Here is a 17,005-nt window from a genome sequence, read left to right on the forward strand (position 1 = left end):
GGGCCAGCGAATCACGCGCACATGTTTTGGGATTGCGAAAAATTGGGAAGATTCTGGACGGGAGTGTTCGCAGTCTTAGTCTTGGAGGAGGAGGTGGACCGGACCCTTTGGTGGCGATATTTGGGGTTTCAGAGAAGCTGGAACTCATGGAGAGGAGGAAGGCCGATGTCGTGGCCTTCGCCTCTCTGCTTGCACGGCGGCCAATTTTACTGGAGTGGCGGTCGGCATCGCTACTGGGGTAGCGGCTTGGTTGGGTGACCTGTACGACTTCCTGTGATTAGAGATGATAAAGTATGAGTTAAGGGGCTGTTCGGGGGGGTTTGAGGAGAGGTGGGGGATGTTTGTGACCGTGTTTGAGCGGCTGTTCGTCGCGGGTAAGGGAGGTGATAAAGGGGAAAAAAATCTGTAGACTGCATAGTTGATTGTTGGGAAGCATGTTTCCTGGGGTGTTTGTTCGCTGTAACCTATTTTTTTTCAGAAAATATTTTATTGAAGCATTTGTAATTTTCACGATTTAACATATTGACATTTCTAAAACAACTGCATGGGCCGTGCACAATAAAACCCCTAAAAGAACAACAATAAACCATGTTCCCAACTTCTCCCGCATTGTCCCTGTATATTAAGTTCCCTGTCCTTATTTAACATCGCCATGCCTCCTGTTTTCCTCCCCTCCCCCTTTTCCCTTTCCCCCCTTACCGCTGACGTTCAAAATTGAAGAAATCGATGAACGGCTGCCAACTTCCGGCGAATTCCAGTATTGATCCTCTCAGAGCGAACTTGATTTTTACCAGACTGAGAAACATGACCATATCACTGACCCCCAGACTGAGAAACACGACCATATTGCTGACCCCCAGATTGAGAAACCCGACCATATCGCTGACCCCCAGATTGAGAAACCCGACCATATCGCTGACCCCCAGATTGAGAAACCCGACCATATCGCTGACCCCCCAGACTGAGAAACCCGACCATATCGCTGACCCCTAGACTGAGAAACACGCCCATATCGCTGACCCCCAGACTGAGAAACACGACCATATCGCTGACCCCCAGACTGAGAAACACGACCATATCGCTGACCCCCAGACTGAGAAACCCGACCATATCGCTGACCCCCAGACTGAGAAACACGACCATATCGCTGACCCCCAGAGAAACCCGACCATATCGCTGACCCCTAGACTGAGAAACACGACCATATCGCTGACCCCCAGAGAAACCCGACCATATCGCTGATCACCAGATTGAGAAACCCGACCATATCGCTGACCCCCAGACTGAGAAACCCGACCATATCGCTGACCCCCAGAGAAACCCGACCATATCGCTGACCCCCAGAGAAACCCGACCATATCGCTGACCCCCAGAGAATCCCGACCATATTGATGATCCCCAGACTGAGAAACCAGACCATATCGCTGACCCCCAGAGAAACCCGACCATATCGCTGACCCCCAGAGAAACCCGACCATATCGCTGACCCCCCAGACTCAGAAACCCGACCATATCGCTGACCCCCAGAGAAACCCGACCATATCGCTGACCCCCAGAGAAACCCGACCATATCGCTGACCCCCAGAGAAACCCGACCATATCGCTGACCCCCCAGACTCAGAAACCCGACCATATCGCTGACCCCCAGAGAAACCCGACCATATCGCTGACCCCTAGACTGAGAAACACGCCCATATCGCTGACCCCCAGACTGAGAAACACGACCATATCGCTGACCCCCAGACTGAGAAACCCGAACATATCGCTGATCCCCAGACTGAGAAACACGACCATATCGCTGACCCCCAGACTGAGAAACCCGACCATATCGCTGACCCCCAGACTGAGAAACACGACCATACCGCTGACCCCCAGACTGAGAAACCCGACCATATCGCTGACCCCCAGACTGAGAAACACGACCATATCGCTGACTCCCAGAGAAACCCGACCATATCGCTGATCACCAGATTGAGAAACCCGACCACATACTGATCCCCAGACTGAGAAACCCGACCATATCGCTGACCCCCAGAGAAACCCAACCATATCGCTGACCCCCGGAGAAACCCGACCATATCGCTGATCACCAGATTGAGAAACCCGACCATATCGCTGACCCCCAGATTGAGAAACCCGACCATATCGCTGACCCCCAGACTGAGAAACACGACCATATCGCTGACCCCCAGAGAAACCCGACCATACCGCTGACCCCCAGAGAAACCCGACCATATCGCTGACCCCCAGAGAAACCCGACCATATCGCTGACCCCCAGAGAAACCCGACCATACCGCTGACCCCCAGAGAAACCCGACCATATCGCTGACCCCCAGAGAAACCCGACCATATCGCTGACCCCCAGAGAAACCCGACCATATCGCTGACCCCCAGAGAAACCCGACCATATCGCTGATCCCCGGACTGAGAAACCCGACCATATCGCTGACCCCCAGAGAAACCCGACCATATCGCTGACTCCCAGAGAAACCCGACCATATCGCTGACCCCCAGAGAAACCCGACCATATCACTGACCCCCAGAGAAACCCGACCATATCGCTGACCCCCAGACTGAGAAACCCGACCATATCGCTGACCCCCAGACTGAGAAACCCGACCATATCGCTGACCCCCAGAGAATCCCGACCATATTGATGATCCCCAGACTGAGAAACTCAACCATATCGCTGACCCCCAGATTGAGAAACCCGACCATATCGCTGACTCCCAGAGAAACCCGACCATATCGCTGACCCCCAGAGAAACCCGGCCATATCGCTGACCCCCAGAGAAACCCGACCATATCGCTGACCACCAGACTGAGAAACACGACCATATCGCTGACCCCCAGACTGAGAAACACGACCATATCGCTGACCCCCAGAGAAACCCGACCATATCGCTAACGCCCAGATTGAGAAACCCGACCATATCGCTGACCCCCAGAGAAACCCGACCATATCGCTGACCCCCAGAGAAACCCGACCATATCGCTGACCCCCAGACTGAGAAACCCGACTATATCGCTGACCCCCAGACTGAGAAACTCGACTATATCGCTGACCCCCAGACTGAGAAACCCGACTATATCGCTGACCCCCAGACTGAGAAACCCGACTATATCGCTGACCCCCAGACTGAGAAACCCGACTATATCGCTGACCCCCAGACTGAGAAACCCGACCATATCGCTGACCCCCAGACTGAGAAACCCGATCATATTGCTGACCCCCAGAGAAACCCGACCATATCGCTGACCCCCAGAGAAACCCGACCCTATCGCTGACCCCCAGACTGAGAAACCCGACTATATCGCTGACCCCGCTGTAACCTGTTTTGATGCATGTTTGTAATAAAATACATTATTTTTAAAATGAGAAACCCGACCATATCGCTGACTCCCAGAGAAACCCGACCATATTGATGATCCCCAGACTGAGAAACCCGACCATATTGCTGACCCCCAGACTGAGAAACCCGACCATATCGCTGACCCCCAGACTGAGAAACACGACCATATCGCTGACCCCCAGAGAAACCCGACCATATCGCTGATCCCCAGAGAAACCCGACTATATCGCTGACCCCCAGACTGAGAAACCCGACCAAATCGCTGACCCCCCAGACTCAGAAACCCGACCATTTCGCTGACCCCCAGACTCAGAAACCCGACCATATCGCTGACCCCCAGACTGAGAAACCCGACCATATCGCTGACCCCCAGACTGAGAAACCCGACCATATCGCTGACCCCCAGACTGAGAAACCCGACCATATCGCTGACCCCCAGACTGAGAAACCCGACTATATCGCTGACCCCCAGACTGAGAAACCTGACCATATCGCTGACCCCCAGACTGAGAAACCCGACCATATCGCTGACCCCCCAGACTCAGAAACCCGACCATATCGCTGACCCCCCAGACTCAGAAACCCGACCATATTGCTGACCCCCAGACTGAGAAACCCGACCATATCGCTGACCCCCAGACTGAGAAACCAGACTATATCGCTGACTCCCAGACTGAGAAACCCGTCTATATCGCTGACCCCCAGACTGAGAAACCCGACTATATCGCTGACCCCCAGACTGAGAAACCCGACTATATCGCTGACCCCCAGACTGAGAAACCCGACTATATCGCTGACCCCCAGACTGAGAAACCCGACTATATCGCTGACCCCCAGACTGAGAAACCCGACTATATCGCTGACCCCCAGTCTCAGAAACCCGACCATATCACTGACCCCCAGACTGAGAAACCCGACTATGTCGCTGACCCCCAGACTGAGAAACCCGACCATATCGCTGACCCCCAGACTGAGAAACCCGACCATATCGCTGACCCCCAGACTGAGAAACCCGACTATATCGCTGACCCCCAGACTGAGAAACCCGACTATATCGCTGACCCCCAGACTGAGAAACCCGACTATATCGCTGACCCCGCTGTAACCTGTTTTGATGCATGTTTGTAATAAAATACATTTTTTTTTAAAAAGAATAATGAGATCAGATTTGCTTTCAAGACAACTTAACAGTGTTCAATTGGTGAACAAGCCGTTGAATCTGACTGTGTCGTTGCCTCCTCCCCTCTCAGGATGAAGCTGGTGAGGACAAAGATTTGCAAGACTGGAGAGGAGAGGCGCCGGACGAACCAACCAAGGACTGACTGGTTGACCCACTGGTGTGACCGTGAGCTACCAGTGCCACAGACCCCAACATCCTACCACCGCAATGGTTAACGATAAAATCAAACAGTACTTGAGCATTATATAAATAATGAGATTGCTTAAAAAGCAATTTATTATCCCTCTCCCCAAGAACTCCCCATTCGCTCGTGGACAACTCCGTCAGCAAAGGAACATGCTTTGGCTCCCAATATGCACGGACAGGGGAATAATAAATATTCAAATTGTTTTTGACTCAGGCAGCAGGTAATATGGAAGGAATTCATTTTGCAGTGAATTTTAGCTCCTGTGTATAATCGAACTTGGCCGGTGTTTCATTTAATTCACAAATTGTTTTAGTTTAATAGGAATTCTTGAAATGTAATAAACAGGTTGTACTAAAACTAGAGCGTTTGTTTGTTCCGTGGTGCAAGTAGGAGTCAGCTGGAGGTTTCAGTTGCTCTCACGAGGTTTGTGAGTTTTCTATCGCACAGCCTCCAGCAGCCAAGCAGTGAGACTTTACCAGTTCAGACACAACGAGCCAAATAATACCCCTCTGTGCTGTATGATTCTACTGCAGAGAAGCACAGCCAACTGCACGCGCACGATCTCCATCCAACAGCAGCACTCAACACTGGAATTGTCTCCGCCTTCTTGAAACGGCTGGCATCGCCGCTGCTTCAGACTGTCCTGACGGCACCAGGAATTAAAGACTTATTTCTTGGGCATGGCCGTGAAGGGGGGGGGGGGGGGGGGGGGGGGGAGGAACATGCATGTGTTAGAAATGTATTTCTTCTCTTTGGACGCGTGTTAAATCTGCCAAATCAGCACACATGAAACAGCAGGTAGAAAACGATAAAGATTATTAATAATACAATCAAAAGGGGTGGCACAGTGGTTAGCACTGCTGCCTCAAGGCGCAAAAGGCCCTGGGTCAGTGACCCTGTGGAGTTTGCACATTTTCCCCGTGTCTGCGTGGGTTTCACCCCCACAATCCAAAAAGATGTGGAGGGTAGGTGGATTGGCCAAGTTAAATTGCCCCTTAATTGGGAAAAAAAGAGAATCGGATGTCCTAAATTTATTTTAAGAGTAAATACATTTTTAAAATAATAACACTCCCTGAAGGGTCTCCCTCCCTGATCTGCACCGAGGTCTGGTTAGGGTTTTTATACGAGTGAGGGCTCTACTTGTTAAGGAGAAGCACCGCCCCCGCTACTGGGAAAGATCATATTGTGTGGAGGACATGGGGAATCGGATCGTCCTCATTCCTCGCTATACCTCTGTGGGGGTATAGCAACACTTTTAGGGCTCTTTGACCAAGAGAGGCACTTGGGCCTGGAAGGTCATGTGATTAAACCTTACGGCAACCCTTGGCATCACAGATACACAAAAATTAGAGTCTAATGAATCTGTCTCACACCTCTCGAACAGTGTGCAGCTTCTGTCACAGATGATCAGCCCATGCTCCACCAAAGATCTCCATTACCCAGCTGGGTACAATTGCACCGAGTTTCATTCTTATTCTGTCCATCACCAGAGAATTGTCATCGATGGCTTTTTGATTCGCTTCCATGCTATTACATCTGGTGTCTCCCAAGGATGATCCTTGGCGCCCTCCTATGCTGCCCCTCACAATAACATCTGTAAACACACTGGGTAGCAAGGTGGCACAGTGGTTAGCACTGCTGCCTCATAGAGGCAGGGACCTGTGTTCGGCCTCAGGTGACTGCGGAGTCTGCACGTTCTCCCCGTGTCTGCGTGGGTTTCCTCCGGGTGCTCCAGTTTCCCCTCTCAGTCCAAAGATGTGTAAGTCAGGTGGATTGGCCACGATAAATTGTCCCTTAATGTCCAAAGCGTTAGGTGGGGTTAAGGGATTAGACCAGGGGGTGTGGGCCTCGGTATGGTGGTCTTTTGAAGGGTTGGTGCAGACTCAATTGGCTTCCTTCTGCACTGTAGAGATTCTATGAACACAACATCACTTTCTACATGTGCACAGATGACATCCTCCTCTCCCACTCCTCCACTGTCTTGAAATGACCAGACTGCTTACCAGACATCCAGTATTGGGTTGAACCTATTTTATCGAGTCCCTGCTACAAACACGGCTCCCTCGCCATCGACCCCTGCAGGCCTGAGGCTGAACAGGGCTGTTCAGCAACCTTGGTGTCATATCTGACCCGAATTAAGCTTTCAACTATGTACCCATGTGATCTGCACAATTCCATACTTCCATCTTTTTAATTAATAATAATTAATTAGTTTAAGGCATTAATAATAATTAATAATCTTGATAATCTTTATTAGTGTCGCAAGTAGGCTTATATTTACACTAAATTTGTCAAACACGATTTCCCTTCTGTAAAACCATGATTTTCCCACCCATCCCGCTGGTGGGATCTTCCGGTTCTGCCAAAGGCGACATCCCCCTCTCCCTTGACGAGGTCCCCTGGACGACGAGGCGGGAGAGCCAAACAACAATTGTAGACTTTGGCAGGAACAAAAGGTCCTGCCGCTGGCAAGGCAAGCTGGCTCCGCCACTGGAAAATGCGCGGTGGGGGACACGTTAATAATAATCTTTATTAGTATCACAAGTAGACTTACATTAACACTGCAATGAACGGGCAGCACGGTGGCGCAGTAGGTTAGCCCTGCAGCCTCACGGCGCTGAGGTCCCAGGTTCGATCCTGGCTATGGGTCATGTCCATGTGGAGTTTGCACATGGAAATGAAAATCGCTTGTCACAAGTAGGCTTCAAAAGTTAGTGAAAAGCCACATTCGGGGAGGCTGGTACGGGAATTGAACTGTGCTGCTGGTCTGCCTTGGTCTGCTTTCAAAGCCAGCGATTTAGCCCTGTGCTAAACCAGCCTCTTTCTCCCCATTTACGTGGGTTTCACCCCCACAACCCAAAGATGCGCAGGGTAGGTGGATTGGCCATGCTAAATTGCCCCTTAATTGGAAAAAAGGAATTGGATACTCTAAATTTATATATTTTTAATAACACTGCAATGAAGTTACTCTGTATGATCATTTCCTTAATGATAAAAACAAGCCTATAATTTCCTGCTTTCAGACTCCCTCCTTTCTACTAAGGCCAATCGAGAGCTATTACACCCCCACACCACACCCCCTGCTGCACGTCCCGTCCTCAGCAGAGATTCCTGGAATGTAACTTCTCAACATCATTTTTTTTTAGTTTTGTCTGAATTCCTCTCCGGGGAATACCCGGAGCTTCCCCCCCATTGGAGGTATCACATCAGCAGCCTCAACGGGATGGGGTACAAACGATTCACTGAAACATCAGGCAGATTTGGAACAGATGGAAGTATTTTAAGCAATACTTGCTTCCAACTTGTAAATTGTTGAGTGTAGAGTGTGTACATGTCATGAATACAGCCATAAACAAAGTCTTAAACTGTGTGCTTTTGAAATTGGAAATAATACAACAATGATTGCAGCGTGATGGGAGGAATGAATTAGAATTAGAACAGTACAGCACAGAACAGGCCCTTCAGCTCTCAATGTTGTGCCGAGCAATGATCACCCTACTCAAACCCACGTATCCACCCTATACCCGTAACCCAACAACCCCCATTAACATTATTTTTTTTAGGACACTAAGGGCAATTTAGCATGGCCAATCCACCTAACCTGCACATCTTTGGACTGTGGGAGGAAACCGGAGCACCCAGAGGAAACCCACGCACACACGGGGAGGACGTGCAGACTCCACACAGACAGTGACCCAGCCGGGAATCGAACCGGGGACCCTGGAGCTGTGAAGCATTGATGCTAACCACCATGCTGCCCCGAATGGATCATATTAAAATTGTGGACAGGCGGTGTGAAACAATTCACTCAATATCAACTATTCTATGATTCAAATTACAGAGAATTTTCATATTTATCAAGGAGAGAAATAAATTTGTAGGTAACAGGATTTTATTTACAGACAAGAACCCAGTGATTTCTGGTCATGGAAGTTACTCGACATGCTGATCGAGGTCAGTGCTGGAGAATGAGACAATTTCATTCACACAGTCGGTAGTATTTAAACATTCCAGGTCCAGTATACGAGATGTTTCATTTGCACAGCTGCTGACACCGGGCCACAACTGTGCAATATTCTTCCCATTGTGCCTCTGTTGGTTCTTTGAAAGAGCAATCCTGCTTGGTCCCACAATCCCGTTTCCCGTCATTACCCTCCAGGTTCCTCAGTCTCGGGGACCTCTCCAACATCCTTTCATGGAATCAGCTTCCATTACCTGTCCGATCTGAGCCAGGTTGATTTGGGGAACTGTCATAGTCTCGTCCACAAAAGAACCTTCCCATCTGCACAGACTTTCACTCCATGGCTGGGATGGATGAACAACTGGCCGGCCGTTGCGATTCACTTTTCCTGCTGGCAGCATCCCCCCCACCCACCCCCACCCCAACCCCACCCCACATACCGTGGGGTGGCTTCATGGGAAATCCCATAGACCAGCTCCGGGAAGGTAGGATCCCGCCGCCGAGAAACAAGCAGCTGGGGGACCGGAGAATACACCCCAACATCTCTTCAACTCCATCACCCATCCCAATCCTCCCCACTGCCGGCGTTTCAGTGAATTGAACCCCAGCGAGGTTGACAGCACCCAGGCTCTCGGTTTATATTTTTCAATTGACTCCTATCACACCCACCCTTACTCAACTCCACTGGCTAGCCCTCCAGCTCCTTGCCTGAGAGACTGAGGCACGGGAGGAGTCACGCCAGAGCTTGGTGCTGTCCTCAATCCATGTTTAACCTCTCCGCTTTCCAGCAATGGTCACCACATAGCCGAGAATATGAGTCATTTATCCTACCAGCATCGAACCCATCGCACCCTCAAAAAAGACCAAGTTGACACACCCATCACCAATAATAAAATATCAATACTGCACTTTTTATTAGGTTGGTTAAAAAGCCGATGAAGGATACATGACAATACAATCTACCTATCACAACCGACAAGTGATTTTGATGTTTAAGGGTGCAAAGTAACACTTCAGCATATCCCCCATCTTCAAATAGCATCTTTTTATTTAAAGGAAGATACACATAGATTGAACTAATTAATATGATCATTTCGAAGACCGTTAAATACAAAGACTGGTTTCTTATTTTACACGAGGAAAACAGGTTGGGGGGAGAGGGGGGGTTGTGTGAAGGGACTGGACCCAGCATGAGGCAACACCTTACCGTATGTTGTGTATCTCCTGTGGTGTTTTTAGCTGCCACTAGTCAATAGCAAAGTGTCGTAACTTGTTAGCTGTGTTTTCTGGCCATGTTAGCTGAATAGGAATCAGTGCATTTGGCCTGAATGAGGGTTGATTGGGTGAATCGTACATACATTGGGCAAACCATTAAAACGCAGCTTTAACATCAATCAAATTTATCTAATAACCGACCCAGCAATAAAGAATCCAGTGTACCAGGGAGATCTGGATCGATCTGAGTCAGGACTTCTGTGAGCCACGTCGGAGGAACCACCTGAATCTATTTAAATCCTTATAGAATTTGCGCCCCAAAATACAGTGCAGTCGGTATAAACCAGTTACAAACGGGTTCAATTTGATGTGCTAAACTGCTGTTTAATAAATGTCAAGTCACCCAAGTGGATTCAAATCCCCTGACCGTGAGGTTTCCATTCTGTGTACATCAAGGATTATAATCCAACAAACCTCACTGGATGGAAATCCTTTTCAATCACATAGCACTATTTTAACACTTTTACTTTCAAGGGTTAGATGAAATAAATGACGGAATTTCGATACAAAGCAGACCCTGACAAAGACACTTCATCTGTCCTAACCTCAAATCCTTTGAATAATCCCAATCCGAGCATACATTTCTAAAAATGCTTCTGCAGTAGAAACCAGATCAAGATGTCTACACAAACGCATTGCACGCTGCCCGACCATCCAAAAATGGATCTAAATTAGGTTCGAACCGATTTAAAGTGATGATACCGCTGTGCAAAAGACTAACTTAAATTTAGATTCACCCTTGATCAGAAAATGTGGGTCTGGCCCTCTGCTCTATTTGCTTTGTCCTCCCTCTGGAAATATGAGGGCTACAACGGGCGAGATAGCAATACTCCTGCTTAAAACTTACAAATGAATCCATCCCCTCCCTGATGTCCAATGTAAAAGCGACAATGTATGGATGTCGCTCCAACCTAGCTTTTAAGTAACCCTTAATTAGGGAATTAAAAACACCAGCCCCAATCTCCTCCCACAACACCGCATATTGTCAGAAGGACACAGGTTATATTGTTCCATCTGATCCTGCACAGAATGCACCCCGGGACTTCAGCTCAGCCCCACACGTGGTGAAAGAAGTTGCTTTAACTTTCGCCAACCCAAAAATTAAGCTGCAGCTCAATTTCTGTTGGACTTATTTTGGCGAAGTATTAGCATCTGACACATCGGTTTCGCTTGAGTCACAACTGGTGTCCTGGCTAGATTGGCAAATGCCGGTTATATTATTTGTCATCAGTGAACAATGTTATAAATTTCAGGCCCATCACTAACCACACATTAACTCTCAATCCTGTATACCCTATGCTGCTAACACCACCTGTCTAAAGGATTGGATATCCCATTTTTTTCATAACTTAAAAGTTCTTGAAATGCAACACTTCCTATTTGAGACTTTGGGAGTTAAAACTTTGATCTTGTGATGAAAGAAAGTGCAGAATGGATATGCTGTTTAAAATTTACATCTTGCTTCCCATTGCAATAATTGGCAAAAAGGCAAGGTGGCGCTGTAACTGTGCATGTTCACTTACAGACAGGGGACAACTTCCAAACTTCACAAAGCAACTTTTTTTTGGGACATTTTCCTATTTTGAGTATCGGTTAAGGAGACAAATGAATCTTGAAAGAGGAACATCAGACTTCACATCAGACTTTAAAAATCAATAAAATTAAGATAATTCTCATAATTATTTCACGTGATAATACTTATTGAACAAAGCTAAAATGTGCTTCAAGTATCAGCCCATCCTAGTCCTGGAACAAAAGTTGATGTAGAGTGTGGGTATGACCAAGCCCGGGCCAAAGGAGATACTTTCTAATAAAGGGTTGGTTGCTGACATTGCTGGGGTGTCCGAGATCGTAGGAGTTCCTCTCAAACACTCCACACACTTTTTGAAATGGAGAAATTTATACAGGTCCTGTACATAAACGATATAAATACACCTCATCAAAAAGGACACAATCTCCAAAATGTTAGTGATATAGGACAAATCTTTTGGGGGAAAATTAAAAGAGTTGAGCGCCCGATTGACAGGTTTGAAAGGTATCAATCAGTGCTCCTGCATTTCATGGCACCCTCTGAAAGTCAATATTGGATTACCTGTTAAATAATCAAAATATCAGATATAATATCAGATATTATAAATATTATGTACAATTCATACAGAATGTAAACACAACTTAGAAGAATGCACAGTGGGACCTCAGCCAGCTGTTTCACCCTGGGTGCTGAATGGTTACACCTTTGTGGAATAAATATTGATTATACAACCCGAGTACATCATAGGTTATTCGCTTTATTAAATGCGTAATAAAAACCCATTTGGCCAACTGTATATGGTCACTGCTATCCCACACGCTATAGAGCTACCTCACTGTAAACTGCTTCATTTCCAAGTAAACTCCACAGTCAGTCCTCTTGTTGCAAAGATGGCTATTTATAATTCTAATGTCAGGTCTAAATCCATACCTTATTGCATTTGTCTATGCTATATATGTGTATATATATATATACATATATATTGCTAACAAGATTCTAACACATGTCAACTAACCAAACCAGCCTTTGGCCCCAGGTACTTTGAGTGTACACCCAAAATTAACTATCACAATGTTCCTCCGCCCACCCCATCAAGGCTCAGCCACACACACAGCCTTTAATTGGCCTCACGGTCACACCACCCCACCAACCCTGCAGTCCCAACTTGCAAGGCCAGCAGTGAACACACATCCATTCCCTGGCCACAGTCCAAACCCATTGGCACTGACAGATAATGTCTGGTTTGCCCGCTAACGCACCTCTGCTGACGAGTTGGCAGTGTCCTCTAGGAACGTGCGCACCCCACCCCCCCCAACCCAGTAACTCATGGCAATATGAAATATGACTTGCTGATTCAGGTGGTTAGCCCGCTCAGATCTGTTTGGGAGCTTGGCCAAATTGACAACCCTCTGACGAGGAAGCACAGCTAACGTTTACAGCACTGCAACCGGAGATTTGCTGACTGCTATTGGATGCACCAATGCACAGAAGCACCTTACAGTTAATGAGTACAAAAATAACTTAGCTCTTTCCCTGGAATGAATTAGAGCAGTGTTTGTGGAAACTCTGTTACAATTTACATTTTAACAGTAAACCCTACATATTTACACATACTGTTAAAAACAAAATGATCTTGCTGTTGTACATCTGATCCGGATTTTAGGAAATGTGGGAGCCTTTGACAGAAAAAAAGACATTTTATTTTCTTCACAGATTAATCTACACTAATCCATCAATCTCTGATTCTTCAGTGCGTAAGCTACAGCTACAAACAGGCCTAAAACTGTGTGAATGGTAGCCTTTTTCTCTGCAATTGTACATATTTACCATATAAAGATATTTAAAACAAAAGTAAAACAAAACATCACCTGGCGTACGATTTCTCCACAGAAGAAATGCTTTAATGTGCAGTGTTTGGAGTCTGTTGTGGAAATGTCGTGGAATTTTGGAGTTGGGAAAGCCTTGGTAACCTGGAAGACGCCCGTATCCAATTTGGATACGATTCGGAATGCACATAAACAATGGCCAGTTTTTTGCCACCGTTTCCAGGGAATCAGGAACCAAGGGCAGCACACGGTGCTTCTTTTTTTAAACAATTTTTTAAAACTTATTCTTCAATAGTCTTTCCCTCCGTTTAACAAGAGTACAGTTTATTTACAAATATGACTGTATTTTCAAAATACATGTTTCAGACATTCAACGTCTCTGAGAGGGTTCTTCGATTATGTCTGGGAGGGTTCACAGCCGTCCGTGTGAAATCCTTTTGGGACTTCTGCCTCACAGACTGGGATTACATGCGGTTGCAGAGGCTGACGACGATGGTGGTTATGTGGTATCCTCGCCTCTCAACCTCCTTATTCCCCACCCCACATGGAGCAGGATAAAATAAATTCTGGAACCCACGGAACAAGGCCCTCATCTGAATGTGTCGGAGGGTCACTGCACAAAGACACCATTCAACGCAGAACATGTTGGGCGGGATTCTCTGGTGTGGCCCGTGTGGCCTGTTCCTCGGAGTCAGGAGGGGGCTTGTTGTTGGCCAGCAGTGTGACCTTCTGCCCCGCCCCCTCCCGCCTCACCCCCCGCTGCTATCAATGGGATTTCCCATTGAATCCACATCGCCGGGAATCCCGCCGCGGTGTGCCATTGGCAGGACTGGAAGATCCCATCGGCGGGAACGGCTGGAAGATTCTGCCCATTATATCTACACTCGATGTCAGTGGTGCACTTGTACAAACTACACTGCAGTTTTTCTAAAAGACAGAATCCTGCCAAAAGAAAACCCAATCTGGTTTACTCCGTGAATTTTTTCCATCGTCAGTTGGAGCTGTGTCTTGTCCCAGACAAGCGCCTGCCTTTGGGCAGACTGACTTTACTTTCAGAAAGAATGCTTAAGAGCCAATAGTTGGATAAAGCACATTTTTGCTTGTTTAAAAGGATCTGAACTAACAACCTGAATCGCATGTTGCATTCAGATATTGGTCTTGTGAACGGACTGAACCTCAGCTCAGCGAGTTCCATCACTGCTTTCGAAGCACATTCACATTTAGCACTGTATTCAATTTACAAAGTTCAAGAATATGATAAAATGTTGCCCAACGCTGTGTCCAGCCCCTGCTGTGAGGTTCAATATACACGGTTAGATGCAGCATTCACTGTTCCTGTACAATTTACTGACAAAATGGTGACGCAGTCGGATCAAAACCTTTAAAAACGTCCTTCAGCGAGGTTGCGTCCTGCTCGCTATCCTCGTGGGGGCTGCTGCCACCAAAGGGGCTACCTGAGCCGGATTGACTGGCCTGCTTCACCTCAGAGAACTGTGGATGAACCAGCCCATAGAGAGATGGCACTGGGAGGCTGTGCACTCCCGTCTGACCCGTCTCCTGTGAAGGGGCGGTGGGAGTGGCTGCTTTTGGCCGAGGTCGATTGTAGCTATTGTATCTGTTTGTGGAAGTTTCCGAACTTTCCGATTGATCCAATGCTGATTTCCGTACAAACAGTGGCTCTTTCGGCTTACTGCCACTTTTAAGGGCATCCGAACATTTAGGTTGAAGGTTACCTTCACCTGAAGGCTCGACGCTTCTGATATTTGCACTCTGAGTTCTTGGGTCATACAAACTAATGCCGCTCAGCATAGTGCTCTGTCCTCCACCTCCACCTCCGCCCTTCCCACCAACAGTAACCAACCTAGGATCATATGGTGCAAGGCCAGCACCCAAATCCTTCCCGATGGTGGGGACAGAGGGCTCAGCTTGTTCCACGGACTTTCCAGATTGTGAGCTGGGGGTTTGGGGCCCGGCAGTGGACCTCTGCAGTCTTGGGTCAGCAGGTGCCTTTCGCACCCTGGGGTCAGAAGGCTTGTCGCTCTGGGCGGTCACCTTGGTCGCTGACGCATCCACACTCTTCAATAGTCTGGACAATAAGCCCAGGTCCGGCAGGGCAGCACTTGGTGCTGGCTGGGGGGGCTCCACCACTGGGTCAGCAATGCGCTGCCTGGGGTCCAAAGGTCCAGTTTGCGGCAGACGGTTCAACCGGGGGTCCAATGCTGGGAAGGTCACAGGAACAGCAACAGGATCTGGCTTCGGAATAGGCAGTGGCATCAGGTCCTCCGGACTCCACAAGACACTTTTAGCAAAATGAGGTTTCCCCAGGGAGATGTCCATTTTAATATGGCTAAATTGCTTAAGCTGACACCTGGGATCCCTGAGGGAAGAACCTGGCAGCGGATCAAGAGGAATAGTGACAGCCCTGTCCCTCAGGATCCTCTCTCCTTCCTCCTCGTTGATTACTGATTGAGGTTTTACATTGGCAGGGACGGTGTGGTGAACCGTATCTGCTTTCGCCACAGTTCCAGTCCAGATTTCTGCAGCAACTGCATCAGGTCCAGAGCTTCCCGACGTGTTTTCCGTGTTTCGAGAAAGCCTGGGATCCCTCGAAATCCGAGGATCCACGGGTCGATTCGCACTGGGCTGCCTCTCCTTCTGAAGGCGTGGATCAGCGACACTCTGGCTGTTACCGTTGTTGTTCTGTGCCGCCCACTGGGCTTGCACTTGAGGTTTGCTAGCAGCTTGCTGACGGAGTGTTTTTAGTATCGAGCTCATACTACTTCCACCTTCCTCTTCATCACTTGAGTACCAATTATCACCATCACCTATAAAACACACAATACATTACTTTATACTGCAAGGGTGATAGTTCGATAAAGTTAAGAAAAAGCACAAACTTTTCACATACTTTGCTGTGTAATTTTTATACAATCCCTGTCTCTCTACTTGTCTGCTCCCAGTATACCCATACAAGGTAAAATAACAAGGAGGCAGATAAGGGGGAGGTAGTAGTGAAGTGGTATTGTCACTGGACTAGTAATCCAGAGACCCAGAGTAAATCTCCGGGATCCCGGGTTCAAATCCCACCACAGCAGATGGCGAAATATGAATTCAATAAAAATCTGGAATTAAAAGTCTAATGATGACCATGAAACCATTGTCAATTGTCATAAAAACCCATCTGGTTTTCAGGAAAGAAATCTGCCGTCTTTACCTAGTCTGGCCTGGCCAACACGTTACTCTAGATCCACAGCAATGTGGTTGTGCAAGGGTAGCACTGGTGCTTCACAGCTCCAGGGTCCCAGGTTCGATTCCCAGCTTGGGTCACTGTCTGTGCGGAGTCTGCATGTTCTCTCCGTGTGCGCGTGGGTTTCTCCGGGCGCTCCGGTTTCCTCCCACAGTCCAAAGATGTGCAGGTTTGGTGGATTGGCCGTGATAAATTGCCTTTAGGTTAGGTGCGGTTACTGAGTTACAGGGACAGTGTGAAGGTGTGGGCTTTAGTAGGGTGCTCTTTCCAAGGGCCGGTGCAGACTCGATGGGCCGAATGACCTCCTTCTGCACTGTAAATTCTCTGGTGCTGCCCTCAAATGGAAGCCACTCAGTTCAAGGGCAATTAGGGATGGGCAATAAATGCTGACCCAGCCAGCGACGCCCACATGAATGAATTTTTAAAAAAGATTGTGAAAGGTTT

General features: G+C 47.9%; 2 protein-coding genes across 4 annotated transcripts in view; one reads left to right on the forward strand and one right to left on the reverse strand.

Moving 5' to 3' along the window:
* LOC119957974 (regulator of microtubule dynamics protein 3-like) overlaps window positions 1-5,078 on the forward strand; it is a 70,949-nt gene extending 65,871 nt beyond the window's left edge. The window contains exon 13 of the mRNA XM_038786219.1: window positions 4,605-5,078. Within this exon, the coding sequence (XP_038642147.1) occupies window positions 4,605-4,676 (72 nt within the window). The 3' untranslated portion in view covers window positions 4,677-5,078. The remainder of the gene's footprint in view (window positions 1-4,604) is intronic.
* A 4,484-nt stretch (window positions 5,079-9,562) lies between these two features.
* The window catches only part of zc3h4 (zinc finger CCCH-type containing 4), a 75,151-nt gene continuing 67,708 nt past the window's right edge, over window positions 9,563-17,005 (reverse strand). For all 3 annotated transcript variants that reach the window (XM_038785937.1, XM_038785940.1, XM_038785938.1), the window contains exon 12: window positions 9,563-16,139. In XM_038785937.1, coding sequence (XP_038641865.1) covers window positions 14,659-16,139 — 1,481 coding nt within the window. In that variant the 3' untranslated portion in view covers window positions 9,563-14,658. The remainder of the gene's footprint in view (window positions 16,140-17,005) is intronic.

The sequence above is a fragment of the Scyliorhinus canicula genome, chromosome 27, assembly GCF_902713615.1.
Source record: "Scyliorhinus canicula chromosome 27, sScyCan1.1, whole genome shotgun sequence".
Lineage (NCBI taxonomy): Eukaryota > Metazoa > Chordata > Chondrichthyes > Carcharhiniformes > Scyliorhinidae > Scyliorhinus > Scyliorhinus canicula.